The following is a 21,561-nucleotide window of genomic DNA, read 5'->3' on the forward strand; positions in this document are numbered from 1 at the left end:
TTTTTAAATACTTTTGTTCCTCTTCCAAAGTGAAAGATGAAGGTTAACTTACAAGATAGACATCATCTGCTTGTATTTTTTGTCAGTGACTGTAGGAAATTAGAAAGAGAAAATTAAATAAATCTATTGAAGATTTGTGGCAATATATGCAAGTAATCTCAAAATTCTTGTCATATGTTTTATGCATTTTCTGATTATTCATCAAAAGTATTTGAATTCAGAGTATCAGAGGTCAGTTTGTTAGATAATGTTATGACATCTGATTAGTTCACGTCAGTGGAATGCTGACTAACAAAGCTGATGACTGGTTTTTTTTTATACATTCCTGAACAACTTTAAGTCAGTTTCATGGTCCAAACAACTTTATCTTTTTATCTTCAACTGGCAGTTCAAAACATTTCAATAGAATTGTGCGTGTGCTTCACATACTTGTGAAGCAAATATATAATGCCTTAACAAACTGGTGGCATCATAAGTGTTTAGACAGGCACAAGGGAGGCTGAATAAGGATTCTGAGAATTACGGCACTAGGGTGAGCAAATCTCTATGTCTATGGTCTATATGTAAATAAGTGTGAGTTTGTGCTAAGCGGTTTGTGTTAAAATTTATTGTGTAATGGTTATTGTCATTTCTTACACTTAACCTGACGCTATAATGAAAAATAATGCTCTATTGTGATTTTTTTTCACACAATAGAAAACTTTTTTCTATGCAGACAGTACTTTTAAACATAATTTTTCCCTTGACTTTATCTTTCACTGATGCCTACAAGTGATTAAAAAAATAATGTATCATGGTTAAATTGCTTGATTATTATTTCCACTTTCTATGATGTAGTGTATTCAGCAACAATGGTTATATGGTTTGAAAATCTGAAGAAGCAAGTTAAATTAATTAACTTCAGTTGTTCTTTGTTCAGTAACAACTTTTGGAATACAGATTTGTTTTTCTGGACACAAATTTCCCATTTTTTTTTTTCACTTTTAAGAATGAAGAAGTCCACTTTTTCAAAGTATCTTAAAGTGTCACTGGGTGAGATATTGAACTTTTTAGGTTGCAAAAAGCATATTTATCTGATTTTGTGTGAGAAAAAGTGCTTAGGTAGTACCAAACACTTTCAGTACTAAACTAAAAAGGTACAATCTCTCTCTCTCTCTCTCTATATATATATAATATCATTTACAAATAATCAATTAATTAAAAATTAATTACAAAAAGAATAATTTGTTTATATGTGCCATTAGGTACTTTGTTAGTAACACCCTTCACAAAATGTACAATTTGTTTCCATTTTTGAAATTGAATCTACTAAAAATGGCAACGTAATTCCCAGAGAGCATGGTGTGCAGTGTGTTCTTCAAACATTTGAACAAAATTGACAAGTTGAGGACAAAAGCAGAAGTTACAGGCCAAAAAAAGGCTTACAACAGGCTAAAAATAAAACAAAACAAAACACTTAAGGCCAGTGGTGTTTGAGATCCATTGGAGAGCATTTGATTGACAACAACTTCAACTTTCAGCATGATGATGATCCCAAACATGCAGTGGAAGTGTGTCTGGAGAGCGAGAGAGTATAAATAAAAGCTATGTCAATGCATAATTACTTCACTACATCACTTCCTAACAAACATGCATATTCTCAAATATTTCAGGTACATGAGGCAATAATGGGTGCTGATCGAACATTGACAATTTTGTTAATTGTACTGGGTAAGTAACTGATTGTTTTACAAAAAGTTAGACTACAGCTCTTTAAAAAAAGAAAACAAAATACATACATGCACAAGGTGCCACACTTACAGTTTATTATTTTTTCAGATGTTAATTCGTCATATTTAAATAACATGTTAACATATTTTGTTTTCATATCATATCGATTATCAGCTTCCTTTAAGTGTTTTTCTTCTTCTTCATTAGTTTGGAGTATAGCAGCATGATTTATTATTGAGGAATCTAATAAAAAATTTCAAAGGCTTTTTTTAAAATTAGTTTTTGGACATTTTCCATTAAACAGTTCTCAAATTTAACTTAAGATCTGAGGGTATCTATCTATCTATCTATCTGTCTATCTGTCTATCTATCTATCTATCTATCTATCTATCTATCTATCTATCTAAATCAGGGGTATAGGCAACCTTTCTGATGATGAGTGCCGTCTAAACTTTCCTCAGAAGCCAATGTGCCATATGATTGCATTGGCAATAAATTTAATAACGCTCTATATTAACAGTTACACACTATATAGAACAACTTTATACAATTATATTTGTCTGCAGATGTCTTCAATGTTCTGAAGACAGTTTAACTTGACAGGTAGTGATGTCCAGCAGGTGAAAATGCAGGCTCCATGAATACGCACAGCTATATATTCCAGCTACTTTCATAGTTCTGCAAACTTTGACCCCCACAAAGTCTACTGTAGCTTTTCAGTTTAATCAGCTGCATTTCGATGTCGCATTAACTGGCATTAACTCAGCCATTAACTCAGAGACAAATCCAGCTGCTCATTAAAGATTTCTGGTTTGATCAGTCTCGAGAAGCTGTCTGCTTCAGGAGCAGACAGCTCCTGAAGCATTTGAAGTGTCAGAATGTCGAAATTTCAACATCGCTTGAAAAAACTACCAGCTAGCAACGTTCCTCTCACCAGTAGGCTAAGTGATTTTTAGCAAATTACAAGTTGAATCTGGTAGTTGGGGTTGTTAGCTAAGATACCGTCATTAAGAAGCGGCACAACTAATGTGTCTATGTGAGCTAATTTGTGATGTGCACCGCTGGCCCGGCCATTTATTTTTTAATGCACCTGTCGTGCCCAGGGCTGGACTGGGGCAAAAAATCGGCTCAGGCATTTTGACTAGAGACTGGCCCACCAGGTATTAAAGCCATAAAGCCTTTGAATGAAAACAAGTGCTGTGGTGACAGTGATGTACACTGTCTTGTTGGTATATGTATGATTTCTATACATTTTACGTCAGATAAAAACTTTGGTTGTAAGATTCAGATAATCATTTAATAAAAGCTAGATATTTTAAATGAGAATAAGAAAGAAAAGTATTTCTTTGTGCCCCCCTTTCCCTGTTAATGCCCTACCTGGCTTGCTGGCAAAACTTTGCTAGACCCGCCCCTGCACAGTTACCAGCTGTCAGCTACATAGAAAAGGATCCTGGTGTTATTTGTCTCTCAGGAACAGTTCATAACTTCCCTTCAACTCATTCATGTCACCTAAAAGGTAAATCTGTTTGTCCATCACCTGTTCAGCTCTGATGATTCAGTAAGAACATCTCCTGGTTTCATCTTCATGTTTCCCTCTCACCACATATCCAAACCGATATCATGACCAGCAGCTTTTACGGCTGTGGCTCCAGCAAACATCAGCTGATACTAGAAATTAATAATAAATAAATTCTAACAACAGCTGATCAAGCTTAAACGTGCTGCTGTTGTTTAGAGTGACATCCGCTGGTTTCCTCTTTCTGGCACAAAGTGGGCGATAAAGAAACAAGAGAGAAAAGCTGATCAGCTGATCATTGATCAGTTTCATGATTGAAGTAGCAACAGGAGAGGGAGGGTGAGAGAATGAGAGAAGAAGAGGCAGCTGACAGCGTAAAGACGCAGAATAACTCCAGCTTTGTGTCTTTGTTTCATTCTAGCTGAAGTACAGGACAAACTTTGTTCCTTCTCAGCTCAATACAAAACGCATAATATTTTCTCTGAATACGACACGATTCTGTTTTTTATGGGACGGTTGGCAACTCTACTAACTAACCTTATGAATAAAATAAAGTTCAAAATCAGTAACATCATAGCAGCCACCCAGCTGTATAGAAACTCCGTCATGCTAGCTAGTACACAGTACGAGTTATTGTAACTGACGGCAAAAAGTCAGCACAATGAAAATAAACTACACCTAAACTTGGTTTATATCTGACCCAGATAGGCTGCAGGTCATAACTTCTTACCTGAAGTTCAGTTCACCTGACACTCGGACCGGCGGCCGCCTCAGGTCTCTCCTCCTCCTGCCTCACCTTTCCCTCATCTACATGCTGGCCTCTGTGGAAGCTCCGCCATAGCCACCAACAAACAACTGAGTTATTTTTACACATTGGCCAGCATCTGGACAATCCACCACCTTTCATTGTTTATACCGTTAGAAAAAAAAAAAAAAAAAGCCCATAAAAACGAAAAATCACCATCGGCCCACTGGGCATGCTGGTATGCCCGATGGCCAGTCCAGCTATGGTCGTGCCATCAGTTAACCCTTCCCTGGGCACGCGTGCCAATGTTCCGCACGTGCCCAGGGTTGCCTGATCTAAATGTATTCATAAATATCTATATATACATACATATGCATGTGTTTTCAGTAGCATGTGTGTTAAGTGTAGTAATCTGTCTGCTTTTCAAAAATAGTTGCTACTACACCAACTGTTGCAGCAAACTGTGATGGATCAACAACTGTGGCATCAACAACAACTGAAGCTTCAACAACAGCAACTGTGGCATCAACAACAACTGAAGCTTCAACAACAGGAACTGATGGTTCAACAACAGCAACTGTGGCATCAACAACAACTGAAGCTTCAACAACAGCAACTGATGGTTCAACAACAACAACTGAAGGCTCAACAACAGTAACTGAGGGTTCAACAACAGCAACTGTGGCATCAACAACAACTGAAGCTTCAACAACAGGAACTGATGGTTCAACAACAGCAACTGTGGCATCAACAACAACTGAAGCTTCAACAACAGCAACTGATGGTTCAACGACAGCAACTGTGGCATCAACAACAACTGAAGCTTCAACAACAACTGAAGCTTCAACAACAGCAACTGTGGCATCAACAACAACTGAAGCTTCAACAACAGGAACTGATGGTTCAACAACAGCAACTGTGGCATCAACAACAACTGAAGCTTCAACAACAGCAACTGATGGTTCAACAACAACAACTGAAGGCTCAACAACAGTAACTGAGGGTTCAACAACAGCAACTGTGGCATCAACAACAACTGAAGCTTCAACAACAGGAACTGATGGTTCAACAACAGCAACTGTGGCATCAACAACAACTGAAGCTTCAACAACAGCAACTGATGGTTCAACAACAGCAACTGTGGCATCAACAACAACTGAAGCTTCAACAACAGCAACTGATGGTTCAACAACAGCAACTGTGGCATCAACAACAACTGACAGTTCAACAAGAGCAACTGATGGTTCAACAACAGCAACTGTGGAATCAACAACAACTGAAGCTTCAACAACAGGAACTGATGGTTCAACAACAGCAACTGTGGCATCAACAACAACTGAAGCTTCAACAACAGCAACTGATGGTTCAACAACAGCAACTGTGGCATCAACAACAACTGAAGCTTCAACAACAGCAACTGATGGTTCAACAACAGCAACTGTGGCATCAACAACAACTGACAGTTCAACAAGAGCAACTGATGGTTCAACAACAGCAACTGTGGAATCAACAACAACTGTGGCATCAACAACAACTGAAGCTTTAACAACAGCAACTGTGGCATCAACAACAAGTGAAGGTTCAACAACAGCAACTGAAGGTCCAACAACAGCAACTGTGGCATCATCAACAACTGAAAGTTCAACAACAGCAACTGTGGCATCAACAACAACTGAAGCTTCAACAACAGCAACGGAAGGTTCAACAACAGGAACTGATGGTTCAACAACAGCAACTGTGGCATCAACAACAACTGAAGGTTCAACAACAGCAACTGATGGTTCAACAACAGCAACTGTGGTATCAACAATAGCAACTGTGGCATCAACAACAACTGACAGTTCAACAACAGCAACGGTGGCATCAACAACAACTGAAGCTTCAACAACAGCAACTGATGGTTCAACAACAGCAACTGTGGCATCAACAACAACTGACAGTTCAACAACAGCAACTGTGGCATCAACAACAACTGAAGCTTCAACAACTCAAGGGTCATCAACGACAACTGAAGGCTCAACAACAGTAACTGAGGGTTCAACAACAGCAACTGTGGCATCAACAACAACTGAAGCTTTAAAAACAGCAACTGATGGTTCAACAACAGCAACTGTGGCATCAACAACAACTGACAGTTCAACAAGAGCAACTGATGGTTCAACAACAGCAACTGTGGCATCAACAATAACTGACAGTTCAACAAGAGCAACTGATGGTTCAACAACTGGAACTGTGGCATCATCAACAACTGACGGTTCAACAACAGCAACGGAAGGTTTAACAACACCAACTGATGGTTCAACAACAGCAACTGTGGCATCAACAACAACTGAAGGTTCAACAACAGCAAGTGAAGCTTCAACAACAGCAACTGTGGCATCAACAACAACTGAAGGTTCAACAACAGCAACTGTGGCATCAACAACAACTGAAGCTTCAACAACAGCAACTGATGGTTCAACAACAGCAACAGTGGCATCAACAACAACTGACAGTTCAACAACAGCAACTGTGGCATCAACAACAACTGAAGCTTCAACAACAGCAACAGTGGCATCAACAACAAGTGAAGGTTCAACAACAGCAACTGTGGCATCAACGACAACTGATGGTTCAACAACAGCAACTGTGGCATCAACAACAGCAACTGTGGCATCAACAACAACTGAAGCTTCAACAACAGCAACTGAAGGTTCAACAACACCAACTCTGGTATTAACAACAACTGAAGCTTCAACAACAGCAACGGTGGCATCAACAACAACTCCGGCTTCAACAACAGCAACTGAAGCTTCAACAACAGCAACTGATGGTTCAACAACACCAATTCTGGCATTAACAACAACTGATGGTTCAACAACAGCAACTGTGGCATCAACAACAACTGAAGGTTCAACAACAGCAACTGATGGTTCATCAACAGCAACTGTGGCATCAACAACAGCAACTGTGGCATCAACAACAACTGAAGGTTCAACAACAGCAACTGAAGGTTCAACAACACCAACTCTGGTATTAACAACAACTGACATTTCAACAACAGCAACTGTGGCATCAACAACAACTGGAGGTTCAACAACAGCAACTGTGGCATCAACACCAACTGAAGCTTCAACAACAGCAACTGTGGCATCAACAACAACTGAAGCTTCAACAACAGCAACTGTGGCATCAACAATAGCAACTGTGGCATCAACAACAACTGAAGCTTCAACAACAGCAACTGATGTATCAACAACAGCAACTGTGGTATCAACAATAGCAACTGTGGCATCAACAACAACTGAAGCTTCAACAACAGCAACTGATGGTTCAACAACAGCAACTGTGGCATCAACAACAACTGACAGTTCAACAACAGCAACTGTGGCATCAACAACAACTGAAGCTTCAACAACAGCAACAGTGGCATCAACAACAAGTGAAGGTTCAACAACAGCAACTGATGGTTCAACAACAGCAACTGTGGCATCAACAACAACTGAAGCTTCAACAACAGCAACTGTGGCATCAACAACAACTGAAGCTTCAACAACAGCAACTGTGGCATCAACAATAGCAACTGTGGCATCAACAACAACTGAAGGTTCATCTACAGCAACTGTGACTTCAACAAGAGCAACTGATGGTTCAACAACAACAACTCCGGCATCAACAACAACCACGACAACAACAACAGCTGGTTCAACAGTGGCAACAACAACAACTGGTTCAACTGCAGCCACTATAACAACTCCTGCTTCAACAGAAACCGCAGTAACAACAACAACAACTGGTTCAACAACAACGGCTTCAACAACAATTGGTTCAACTGCAGCAACAACAACAACAACTGGTTCAACAACAACGGCTTCAACAACAACGGGTTCAACAACAACAGCTTCAACAACAGCAGCAGCAGCAAGAGCAACGACAACAACAACCACAACACCAGCAACAACCACAACACCAGCAACAACAACAACAACAACAACAGCAGTAGCGGTAGTTCGTGCACCAGTTGTTGTTCTTGCAGCAGTTTTGGTTAAACCCTTTGTACCTCAACTAGAAGATAAAAGTAGTACACAATTTAAGGCACTTGCGGCAGAAGTGGTGGTAGTGGTGAGTAAGATACTGAGATGAGTTTTCAAATGTTGTTAAAATTCCAGCTGATTACAGCTACATTTGAATTAATTAATTTATTTCTACTTTGCTCTGCACAGTATGAATTCATCTATAGAGCTAGATATGGTTTACTTTTCAGCCGTGTAATTGTCATAGCATTCAGGTAAGATTTTTACTTTTGTTCATTTATAGCAAAATTAATCTTATTATCAGTAATGGCAAAAATGCATATTAATTAAACATATTTAATTAACAATTGCAGTTTTGTTCTTTCTTTTATGTAGACCAGCTGTGACCAGAACACGAACAGATCCTGGTACTGAAGCAGAAGTGGAGGTTGTGTTTAACAACACGATAACACCTGCGGAAATCCCAGAGGCTAAAGATGTTCAACAAACCTTAGTCGAAGCGGTGTCTAACCCCAACACCACTTTCAACCTCAGTATTGATAAAACATCTGTCGTAGCAACCCAAGTAAACCGTGAGTAAATAGAAGTCACACATACCCCTTCTGAAGTGGTTTATTTTTAAACCAGGCAACATACCTATTCATATTTAATATCATATAGAATGTATTATTGTTCGTAGCATGAACATCTGTGTAGTGATTTATTTCATTAGTCTCTCTTTCTCAAAAAAACAATATAATTATTTAATGTGCTAAACATCAGAAAGACTCCTTTAAATAAGATTGAGATGAGTGATTTGATTTCAATTCCTTTTTTCTTCCTATGTTTTCTACACCTGTAACAACTACAACTGCTGAGCCAGTTATAACAAAGGTGTTGCAGTTCACATCTGTTGGAGAGATATTTACAGCTGACATGCTGAACTCATCATCTCCAGCATTTATAAATAGAGCATCACTGATAGTGACAACAGTAAGTTTTCTCTCTTGAACTCATGGTGAAATGCATGCATTCACCATATGTACTCACAGATCTTTTAATGTGTGTGTTTCTGCAGCTTGAACCTATCTACAGGACAACATTTTCTTCATACTTCTCAATGGAAGTGACTGGATTCCGGTAATTTATTTTTTGTTTGATGACTACATATAATACATAATGAATTAATGCAAGTAAAACAATATATGGTTTATTGATTTTGCAGAAATGGATCCATCATCAGTAACATTGACATTCGGTTCGCATCTACATCAGTGCCAAATGACACTGAGATTGCAAATGTTTTGATCAATGCAGCTCCAAACATAACAGCCTTCAACATTACCAAAGTTGTTGTCAGTGACCCAGGTAAGAAATATTTAATATGATCATGTTTTAAATTCATAATATCTCAAAATTGCTTGTTAAAGCACCACCTCTTCATTTCTTGGCATCTACAGTGGCTTCAACTACAACTGTGGGCACTACAACACCAATGATCACTACCCCTACAAACGCAACCACAGAAAATCTTACAAGCACCACACCTGTAACAAATACAACTACTGTGTCTACAACAGCTTCAACTACACCTGTGAACACTACAACACCAATGATCACTACCCCTACAAACGCAACCACAGAAAATCTTACAAGCACCACACCTGTAACAAATACAACTACAGTGTCTACAACAGCTTCAACTACACCTGTGAATGCTACAACACCAATGATCACTACCCCTACAAATGCAACCACAGCAAATCTTACAAGCACCACACCTGTAACAAATACAACTACTGCATCTACAACAGCTTCAACTACACCTGTGAACGCTACAACACCAATGATCACTACTCCTACAAACGCAACCACAGCAAATCTTACAAGCACCACACCTGTAACAAATACAACTACTGCGTCTACAACAGCTTCAACTACACCTGTGAACGCTACAACACCAATGATCACTACTCCTACAAACGCAACCACAGCAAATCTTACAAGCACCACACCTGTAACAAATACAACTACTGTGTCTACAACAGCTTCAACTACACCTGTGAACGCTACAACACCAATGATCACTACCCCTACAAACGCAACCACAGCAAATCTTACAAGCACCACACCTGTAATAAATACAACTACTGCATCTACAACAGCTTCAACTACACCTGTGAATGCTACAACACCAATGATCACTACCCCTACAAATGCAAGCACAGCAAATCTTACAAGCACCACACCTGTAACAAATACAACTACTGCGTCTACAACAGCTTCAACTACACCTGTGAACGCTACAACACCAATGATCACTACTCCTACAAATGCAACCACAACAAATCTTACAAGCACCACACCTGTAACAAATACAACTACTGTGTCTACAACAGCTTCAACTACACCTGTGAACGCTACAACACCAATGATCACTACCCCTACAAACGCAACCACAGCAAATCTTACAAGCACCACACCTGTAATAAATACAACTACTGCATCTACAACAGCTTCAACTACACCTGTGAATGCTACAACACCAATGATCACTACCCCTACAAATGCAAGCACAGCAAATCTTACAAGCACCACACCTGTAACAAATACAACTACTGCGTCTACAACAGCTTCAACTACACCTGTGAACGCTACAACACCAATGATCACTACTCCTACAAACGGAACCACAGCACATCTTACAAGCACCACACCTGTAACAAATACAACTACTGCGTCTACAACAGTTTCAACTACACCTGTGAACGCTACAACACCAATGATCACTACTCCTACAAACGCAACCACAGCACATCTTACAAGCACCACACCTGTAAGAAATACAACGACTGCATCTACAACAGCTTCAACAACAACGCCCGGTTCAACTGCGGCAACAACAGCAACTGGTTCAACAACAACAGCAGCAGCAACAACAACATCATCATCAACAACAACAACAACAGCAGCAACAACAACAACAACAACAGCAGTGGCAGTAGTTCGCGCACCAATTGTTGTTGTTGCAGCAGTTTTGGTTAAACAATTTGTACCTCAACTAGAAGATAAAAGTAGTACACAATTTAAGGCACTTGCGGCAGAAGTGGTGGTAGTGGTGAGTAAGATACTGAGATGAGTTTTCAAATGTTGTTAAAATTCCAGCTGATTACAGCTACATTTGAATTAATTAATTTATTTCTACTTTGCTCCGCACAGTATGAAGTCATCTATAGAGCTAGATATGGTTTACTTTTCAGCCGTGTAATTGTCATAGCATTCAGGTAAGATTTTTACTTTTGTTCATTTATAGCAAAATTAATCTTATTATCAGTAATGGCAAAAATGCATGTTAATTAAACATATTTAATTAACAATTGCAGTTTTGTTCTTTCTTTTATGTAGACCAGCTGTGACCAGAACACGAACAGATCCTGGTACTGAAGCAGAAGTGGAGGTTGTGTTTAACAACACGATAACACCTGCGGAAATCCCAGAGGCTAAAGATGTTCAACAAACCTTAGTCGAAGCGGTGTCTAACCCCAACAACACTTTCAACCTCAGTATTGATAAAACATCTGTCGTAGCAACCCAAGTAAACCGTGAGTAAATAGAAGTCACACATACCCCTTCTGAAGTGGTTTATTTTTAAACCAGGCAACATACCTATTCATATTTAATATCATATAGAATGTATTATTGTTCGTAGCATGAACATCTGTAGTGATTTATTTCATTAGTCTCTCTTTCTCAAAAAAGCAATATAATTATTTAATGTGCTAAACATCAGAAAGACTCCTTTAAATAAGATTGAGATGAGTGATTTGATTTCAATTCCTTTTTTCTTCCTCTTTGTTTTCTACACCTGTAACAACTACAACTGCTGAGCCAGTTATAACAAAGGTGTTGCAGTTCACATCTGTTGGAGAGATATTTACAGCTGACATGCTGAACTCATCATCTCCAGCATTTATAAATAGAGCATCACTGATAGTGACAACAGTAAGTTTTCTCTCTTGAACTCATGGTTAAATGCATGCATTCACTTAACCATATGTACTCACAGATCTTTTAATGTGTGTGTTTCTGCAGCTTGAACCTATCTACAGGACAACATTTTCTTCATACTTCTCAATGGAAGTGACTGGATTCCGGTAATTTATTTTTTGTTTGATGACTACATATAATACATAATGAAGTAATGCAAGTAAAACAATATATGGTTTATTGATTTTGCAGAAATGGATCCATCATCAGTAACATTGACATTCGGTTCGCATCTACATCAGTGCCAAATGACACTGAGATTGCAAATGTTTTGATCAATGCAGCTCCAAACATAACAGCCTTCAACATTACCAAAGTTGTTGTCAGTGACCCAGGTAAGAAATATTTAATATGATCATGTTTTAAATTCATAATATCTCAAAATTGCTTGTTAAAGCGCCACCTCTTCATTTCTTGGCATCTACAGTGGCTTCAACTACAACTGTGAGCACTACAACACCAATGATCACTACCCCTACAAACGCAACCACAGAAAATCTTACAAGCACCACACCTGTAACAAATACAACTACTGTGTCTACAACAGCTTCAACTACACCTGTGAACACTACAACACCAATGATTACTACCCCTACAAACGCAACCACAGAAAATCTTACAAGCACCACACCTGTAACAAATACAACTACTGTGTCTACAACAGCTTCAACTACACCTGTGAACACTACAACACCAATGATTACTACCCCTACAAACGCAACCACAGCAAATCTTACAAACACCACACCTGTAACAAATACAACTACAGTGTCTACAACAGCTTCAACTACACCTATGAACACTACAACACCAATGATCACTACCCCTACAAACGCAACCACAGCAAATCTTACAAACACCACACCTGTAACAAATACAACTACAGTGTCTACAACAGCTTCAACTACACCTATGAACACTACAACACCAATGATCACTACCCCTACAAACGCAACCACAGCAAATCTTACAAGCACCACACCTGTAATAAATACAACTACTGCATCTACAACAGCTTCAACTACACCTGTGAATGCTACAACACCAATGATCACTACCCCTACAAATGCAAGCACAGCAAATCTTACAAGCACCACACCTGTAACAAATACAACTACTGCGTCTACAACAGCTTCAACTACACCTGTGAACGCTACAACACCAATGATCACTACTCCTACAAACGGAACCACAGCACATCTTACAAGCACCACACCTGTAACAAATACAACTACTGCGTCTACAACAGTTTCAACTACACCTGTGAACGCTACAACACCAATGATCACTACTCCTACAAACGCAACCACAGCACATCTTACAAGCACCACACCTGTAAGAAATACAACGACTGCATCTACAACAGCTTCAACAACAACGCCCGGTTCAACTGCGGCAACAACAGCAACTGGTTCAACAACAACAGCAGCAGCAACAACAACATCATCATCAACAACAACAACAACAGCAGCAACAACAACAACAACAACAGCAGTGGCAGTAGTTCGCGCACCAATTGTTGTTGTTGCAGCAGTTTTGGTTAAACAATTTGTACCTCAACTAGAAGATAAAAGTAGTACACAATTTAAGGCACTTGCGGCAGAAGTGGTGGTAGTGGTGAGTAAGATACTGAGATGAGTTTTCAAATGTTGTTAAAATTCCAGCTGATTACAGCTACATTTGAATTAATTAATTTATTTCTACTTTGCTCCGCACAGTATGAAGTCATCTATAGAGCTAGATATGGTTTACTTTTCAGCCGTGTAATTGTCATAGCATTCAGGTAAGATTTTTACTTTTGTTCATTTATAGCAAAATTAATCTTATTATCAGTAATGGCAAAAATGCATGTTAATTAAACATATTTAATTAACAATTGCAGTTTTGTTCTTTCTTTTATGTAGACCAGCTGTGACCAGAACACGAACAGATCCTGGTACTGAAGCAGAAGTGGAGGTTGTGTTTAACAACACGATAACACCTGCGGAAATCCCAGAGGCTAAAGATGTTCAACAAACCTTAGTCGAAGCGGTGTCTAACCCCAACAACACTTTCAACCTCAGTATTGATAAAACATCTGTCGTAGCAACCCAAGTAAACCGTGAGTAAATAGAAGTCACACATACCCCTTCTGAAGTGGTTTATTTTTAAACCAGGCAACATACCTATTCATATTTAATATCATATAGAATGTATTATTGTTCGTAGCATGAACATCTGTAGTGATTTATTTCATTAGTCTCTCTTTCTCAAAAAAGCAATATAATTATTTAATGTGCTAAACATCAGAAAGACTCCTTTAAATAAGATTGAGATGAGTGATTTGATTTCAATTCCTTTTTTCTTCCTCTTTGTTTTCTACACCTGTAACAACTACAACTGCTGAGCCAGTTATAACAAAGGTGTTGCAGTTCACATCTGTTGGAGAGATATTTACAGCTGACATGCTGAACTCATCATCTCCAGCATTTATAAATAGAGCATCACTGATAGTGACAACAGTAAGTTTTCTCTCTTGAACTCATGGTTAAATGCATGCATTCACTTAACCATATGTACTCACAGATCTTTTAATGTGTGTGTTTCTGCAGCTTGAACCTATCTACAGGACAACATTTTCTTCATACTTCTCAATGGAAGTGACTGGATTCCGGTAATTTATTTTTTGTTTGATGACTACATATAATACATAATGAAGTAATGCAAGTAAAACAATATATGGTTTATTGATTTTGCAGAAATGGATCCATCATCAGTAACATTGACATTCGGTTCGCATCTACATCAGTGCCAAATGACACTGAGATTGCAAATGTTTTGATCAATGCAGCTCCAAACATAACAGCCTTCAACATTACCAAAGTTGTTGTCAGTGACCCAGGTAAGAAATATTTAATATGATCATGTTTTAAATTCATAATATCTCAAAATTGCTTGTTAAAGCGCCACCTCTTCATTTCTTGGCATCTACAGTGGCTTCAACTACAACTGTGAGCACTACAACACCAATGATCACTACCCCTACAAACGCAACCACAGAAAATCTTACAAGCACCACACCTGTAACAAATACAACTACTGTGTCTACAACAGCTTCAACTACACCTGTGAACACTACAACACCAATGATTACTACCCCTACAAACGCAACCACAGAAAATCTTACAAGCACCACACCTGTAACAAATACAACTACTGTGTCTACAACAGCTTCAACTACACCTGTGAACACTACAACACCAATGATTACTACCCCTACAAACGCAACCACAGCAAATCTTACAAACACCACACCTGTAACAAATACAACTACAGTGTCTACAACAGCTTCAACTACACCTATGAACACTACAACACCAATGATCACTACCCCTACAAACGCAACCACAGCAAATCTTACAAACACCACACCTGTAACAAATACAACTACAGTGTCTACAACAGCTTCAACTACACCTATGAACACTACAACACCAATGATCACTACCCCTACAAACGCAACCACAGAAAATCTTACAAACACCACACCTGTAACAAATACAACTACAGTGTCTACAACAGCTTCAACCACACCCGTGAATGCTACAACACCAATGATAACTACCCCAACAAACACAGCCACAGTTACTCCTACAACCACTACAACTGTAACAACTACAACCGTTGAGACTGTTACAACAAAACAGTTGCAGTTCAGAGATGTTGCAACGACATTTACACTTGACTTGCTGAACTCAACATCTTCAGCGTTCACACAAAGAGCCACACTGATAGTGTTAACAGTAAGTTTTGTTCTTGAAGTCAAGGAATATTTAAATGCTTGCACTCACTTATGCATACACACGCAAAGATCACTGATTGTGTGTGTTTGTGCAGCTTGAACCTTTCTACAAGACAACATTTCCTTCATTCCACTCAATGAGCGTGACTGGATTCAGGCAATTTTTTATTTTACATACTGATGCAATTGAAAAAATATTATATAATATTTATACAATTTGTGATAACTGAGTGCAAGTAAAACAATGTTTTCAATTTTGCAGAAATGGATCCATCATCACTGACATTGACCTTCGGTTTGCATCTGCATCAGTGCCTAATAACACTGACATTGCAGATGTTTTGATCAAAGCAGCTCCGAACATAACAGCCTTCAACATTAGCACAGACTCTGTTATTGTCAGTGACCCAGGTAAGAAATATTTACTATGATCATATTTTAAGTTCATATTATCTCAGAACTTTTTGATGAAGCAACACCTCTTTTCATTTTTTGACTTTTACAGTGGTTTCAAGTACAACTGTGAACGCTACAACACCAATGATCACTACCCCTACAAACGCAACCACAGCAAATCTTACAAACACCACACCTGTAACAAATACAACTACTGCGTCTACAACAGCTTCAACTACACCTGTGAACGCTACAACACCAATGATCACTACCCCTACAAACGCAACCACAGCAAATCTTACAAGCGCCACACCTGTAACAAATACAACTACTGCATCTACAACAGCTTCAACTACACCTGTGAACACTACAACACCAATAATCACTACTCCTACAAACGCAACCACAGCAAATCTTACAAGCACCACACCTGTAACAAATACAACTACTGCGTCTACAACAGCTTCAACAACAACTGTGAACGCTACAACACCAATGATCACTACCCCTGCAAATGCAACCACAGCACATCTTACAAGCACCACACCTGTAAGAAATACAACGACTGCATCTACAACAGCTTCAACAACAACGCACGGTTCAACTGCGGCAACAACAGCAACTGGTTCAACAACAACAGCAGCAGCAACAACAACATCATCATCAACAACAACAACAACAACAGCAACAACAACAACAACAACAACAACAACAACAACAACAGCAGTGGCAGTAGTTCGCGCACCAATTGTTGTTGTTGCAGCAGTTTTGGTTAAACAATTTGTGGCTGAACTGGAAGATAAAAACAGCCCACAATTTAAGGCACTTGAGGAGCAAGTGGTACTAGTGGTGAGTAAAATACTAAGATGGAATATTGTTAAAATTCCAGCTGATTACATCTACATTTGAATTAATTAATTAATTTCTACTTTGCTCCGCACAGTATGAATTCATCTATAGAGCTAGATATGGTTTACTTTTCAGCCGTGTAATTGTCATAGCATTCAGGTAAGATTTTTACTTTTGTTCATTTATAGCAATGCTAATCTTATTATCAGTAATTACAAATAATTAATGTTAATTTAACATATTTAATTAAGAACTGAGTTTTTCTATTTTTTCTTTAGACCAGCTGTGACCAGAACACGAGCATCTAATACTGAAGCAGAAGTGCAGGTTGTTTTTAACAACACAATAACACCTGCAGAAATCCCACAGGCTGCAGATGTTCAACAAACCTTAGTCGAAGCGGTGTCTAACCCCAACAACACTTTCAACCTCAGTATTGATAAAACATCTGTCGTAGCAACCCAAGTAAACAGTGAGTAAATAGAAGTGACATATGCCACTCCTGAAGTGGTTTATTGTTAGGCAATATACCTATTCATATTTAATATCATATAGAATTTATTATTGTTTGTGGCATGAACATCTTTCTAGTTATTTATTTAATTATTCTCTCAGATAACACCAACATAATTATCTAATGTGCTAAACAGTAGAGAGACTCCTTTAAATTAGATCCACCATGTATAAAAACAGCATTGTGTGTTTATGAAAAATGACTTTGTTTTTAATGGCTTTTTTTCTTCCTCTTTGTTTTCTACACCTGTAACAACTACCACTGCTGAGCCAGTTATAACAAAGGTGTTGCAGTTCACATCTGTTGGAGAGACATTTACACTTGACTTGCTGGACCGATCATCTCCAGCATTTAAAAATAGATCATCACTGATAGTGACAACAGTAAGTTTGTTCTCTTGAAGTCAAACAGTGGTTAAATGCATGCATTCACTTAAGCATACAGACTCACAGATCTTTGATTGTGTGTGTTTCTGCAGCTTGAACCTATTTACAATAAAACATTTTCTTCATACTACTCAATGAATGTGACTCAATTCCGGTAATTTATTTTTTGTTTGATGATTACATATAATATATAATACATAATGAATTCATGCAAGTAAAACAATATTTGGTTTATTCATTTTGCAGAAGTGGATCCATCATCACTGACATTGACATTAGTTTTTTATCTACGTCAGTGCCTAATAACACTGACATTGAAAATGTTTTGATCAATGCAGCTCCAAACATAACAGCCTTTAACATTACCAATGTTGTTGTCAGTGACTCAGGTAGGCATTATTTAACATTAGGATATTTTAAATTCATAATATCTCAGAACTGTTTGTTAAAGCAACATTTTGTTTCATTTTTTTGGCATTTACAGCGGCTTCAATTGTGAACACTACAACACCAATGATGACTACAGTTACAGTCGCAACTACAGCGACTCCTACAACCACTACAACTGCAGCAACTACAACTGCCGAGCCTGTAAGAATACTGGTGGTACAATTCAGATCTGTTAATGGGATATTTACAACTGACTTGCTGACTTCATCATCGACAGCGTTTAAACAACGATCCACACTGATAAAGACAACAGTAAGTTTTCTTCTTGCATTTGAATAATACTTAAGTGTATGTATTGTGAATAATTCCAGAGTATATACTTATATTGTCATATAACAGCATTTTGGTAGTGTACCATAAAAAAATGTATGGCCATCTTTTTCTATCCATGCATTTATGAATCCCCTCCTAAAGTCAACAATTTTTCCATTTTTTCATAAGATTATACAGATTGAGATAAAGAAAAATCATATATACAATAAACTATATACCAAAAACATTTCCATCATAAGCTAAACTGAAATAAAACTCCAAAGTAATTACTCCTAATGTCTCTATGTTTTTTCCAACTCATTGCTATGCTTTTGTAAGTGTTTAAAGAAAAAAGATATAACATAAAATTATATGCTAGCCATTAAAAAAATGGCTAGCAACAACTATTAATTGCACTATGATATTACATAATGCAAATAATATATCACAAATTACATGGTAGTAAAGAAGCACAACCCCAAAAAGCAAAGCATACATACTTACAGTGTGTTTATTTATATTTCTACAGCTTGAACCTTTCTACCTGGCAAGATTTCCTTCATTCCGCTTCATCAGTGTGACTGGATTCAGGTAAATTGTTTATGGTATAGAATTTTACAAATTTTTCAAGTAAATAAAGCAAACAAAACAAAGTTTGGGGGTTTTCCTTTTGCAGTAATGGATCCATTATCAATAACATGGACATTGGATTTGCATTGTCACTGGTCCCTAATGCAAAAGAGATTGCACAAGTTTTGATCGATGCAGCCAAGATAACACCCTTCGACATTGATATCAGTTCTATTCTTGTGGACGGCATATGTAAGATATATTTAACACAATCATGTCAAACATATTACTATATCGCAGAACAGTTTCTGAAAGGATTGCCTTTTTTTTTTCTTTTACTCAACATTTGCAACAGTGTCACATGGAGTGAGCCACAAGATCAGTCTCCTCACTGCGTCCTGTATGTTGCTGCTGTCATGGCTGCTGTCAGGCCAGCAATAACATCTGCGCTGATGCTCTTGTGAAATAACTTGAGGAAATGTCTCCTTTGACTGGGTATGAAGAAGGACTTTGTTCCAACTGAAAATCCACGAGGAGCTTCTGATGAAGAGCAATCATACCATGATTTAGAATTAGAAATTAACCTTTATGTTATCTACAAATATAAAGTGTAACATAATTTCAAGCAAAGCTGTCATTGATTGTCAGTTTATGAAGTGCTGTGATAAAGTCATGATGTAAGTTATTAATATCAGTGAGATCAAGTCTTTATCCATAAAGCATCTCCTTTGCTTGTGACTCTGACAGTGAAAAAAATGAAAGTGATAATCAGGATAGCATCACCTCATCTGGCATTCATAAACTATAAGATGTGTGAAAATGTCCTGTATAGTTACCAGTCACTTTTACCAGTCAATATTTAAATATATTTCTTGTATGTATTGTATTGTATTATTGTATGTATTCTGATTGTATTGTATTGGATAATTACGGTAAAAAATCAAAGTCTAAGTGATCCTGATGCACACATTTGAAATGAACTCTCCCTATAAAAATAATATAATATTAATATCACCTTTTTCTTTCTGAAGCAGGTTCTTCTGAAGTCTTTCATGATAAACTAAAGAAGCTTCAATTAAAGACATTGAACAAACCCTGCCAGCTGTGTACCATCATTCATGTTTGTGTGATGTGATGGTACTGCAGCTTCCTCAAACACGAATGCTAGTTTAATTAGTGATTCTGAATTTGCCTTAGGTCTAAAGGCAGGATTATCTGCATATCTGTCCACAGCGTACCCCATTTCAATGCTATTTTCAACTGATGAAAATAGCATTAAAAAAACTTAACCTGATCTTGCTGCTTCTTTTTTTAACATCACACAATATCTCCAGGTCTCACACACTGAAACTGCACATCATTTTGCATCCTTCTTAAAATTTTTATTTTTTTACGAGGCAACAACAGCACGGGACAAGGACATGCAACAAGGAAGGAAAAACAGAAAACACACACACATATATACAAAATTATGTACCTGTACATACAAAGACGCAAAACTATACAAGCTTACAAACATATATAGACAAACATGCATACATGAGAAACAGAAATGAAATGAATGTATGGATATAAATCTCTTGTGTATAGTTATGTAACTATTGACTGTAAATGAAATTAAGGTATTAAAAGCCAATATTATTATAAGGCACGGAGGGAATTTGTTAGGAGAATCTAAGGACAGCTTGAGGTGGGATAGTCCAAGTCAAGAATTATGTTAGTGTAAGTAAAGCAGTTGGTGACTTCCAAAATTGGATTACCCATCATTATTTTCCTTATACTGTGGTTTGCCAGCTCTGAACCGGCTCAGAGCATTACCACCATAAAAGCACCCTTCAGACCATGGGAAGATGGCCTGTTTATTTGTTGTATGTGATTGACATAATTAAATGATAACTAATTAGTAATAATAATTGTGTAATCATTGTATATGATTAATGTTGTGTGTGGAAGTCAGTCAGTAATTAGCAGACACAGAGATATCCCAATGTACTTTATAGGATTAAAACATGCACATTATAGAATACAGCAGGGGCGATTCTAGGATCAGAGCTTTGGGGGTGCTGAGCACCCAGAGAGCTGCCCAGCCAGGCAAGATAAACTTTACACGTCACGATGAGACTTCTTCCCTGTCTCTGTGAGTCCATGCATCCTTAAATGTCTCCAGTTGTCCCGAGTTCCCTCTGACTGTCTCCTTGGTGCATTTAAACCCCTGTTCCTCCCTGTCCTCGTCATCTGTTGTCTTAGTCTGCGCTATCAGTCATCATAATTTTACCATCTCTGTGCAAGTCTGCAAATTTCTTTATTAAATCATAAGATTCTTAAATTCATCAAGTTTCTCTCTGCCTGGGTC

The 21,561-nt window shown here is 37.9% G+C and overlaps 3 protein-coding genes and 1 pseudogene across 3 annotated transcripts; all 4 read left to right on the forward strand.

The window, feature by feature from the left end:
* The first annotated feature begins 7,329 nt into the window (after window positions 1-7,329).
* On the forward strand, window positions 7,330-11,247 carry LOC109196472 (uncharacterized protein DDB_G0283357-like; annotated as a pseudogene).
* An 850-nt stretch (window positions 11,248-12,097) lies between these two features.
* Window positions 12,098-13,793, forward strand: LOC109196473 (probable serine/threonine-protein kinase clkA). The gene is made up of 3 exons (XM_019350499.1): window positions 12,098-12,117; window positions 12,408-13,627; window positions 13,729-13,793. Exons 1-2 carry the CDS (start codon window positions 12,098-12,100, stop codon window positions 13,552-13,554), a joined length of 1,167 nt encoding a protein of 388 aa, XP_019206044.1. The 3' UTR covers window positions 13,555-13,627; window positions 13,729-13,793.
* An 850-nt stretch (window positions 13,794-14,643) lies between these two features.
* LOC106097815 (probable serine/threonine-protein kinase clkA) lies at window positions 14,644-17,195 on the forward strand. Its single transcript, XM_019350505.1, has 4 exons — window positions 14,644-14,663; window positions 14,954-15,232; window positions 16,312-17,036; window positions 17,131-17,195. Exons 1-3 carry the CDS (start codon window positions 14,644-14,646, stop codon window positions 16,961-16,963), a joined length of 951 nt encoding a protein of 316 aa, XP_019206050.1. The 3' UTR covers window positions 16,964-17,036; window positions 17,131-17,195.
* A 319-nt stretch (window positions 17,196-17,514) lies between these two features.
* LOC102082401 (uncharacterized) lies at window positions 17,515-21,115 on the forward strand. The gene is made up of 7 exons (XM_019353060.2): window positions 17,515-17,933; window positions 18,029-18,090; window positions 18,183-18,325; window positions 18,421-18,638; window positions 19,168-19,229; window positions 19,315-19,460; window positions 19,564-21,115. Exons 1-7 carry the CDS (start codon window positions 17,742-17,744, stop codon window positions 19,647-19,649), a joined length of 909 nt encoding a protein of 302 aa, XP_019208605.1. The 5' UTR covers window positions 17,515-17,741; the 3' UTR covers window positions 19,650-21,115.
* The last annotated feature ends 446 nt before the right edge of the window (window positions 21,116-21,561 follow it).

The sequence above is a fragment of the Oreochromis niloticus genome, linkage group LG3, assembly GCF_001858045.2.
Source record: "Oreochromis niloticus isolate F11D_XX linkage group LG3, O_niloticus_UMD_NMBU, whole genome shotgun sequence".
Classification (NCBI taxonomy): domain Eukaryota; kingdom Metazoa; phylum Chordata; class Actinopteri; order Cichliformes; family Cichlidae; genus Oreochromis; species Oreochromis niloticus.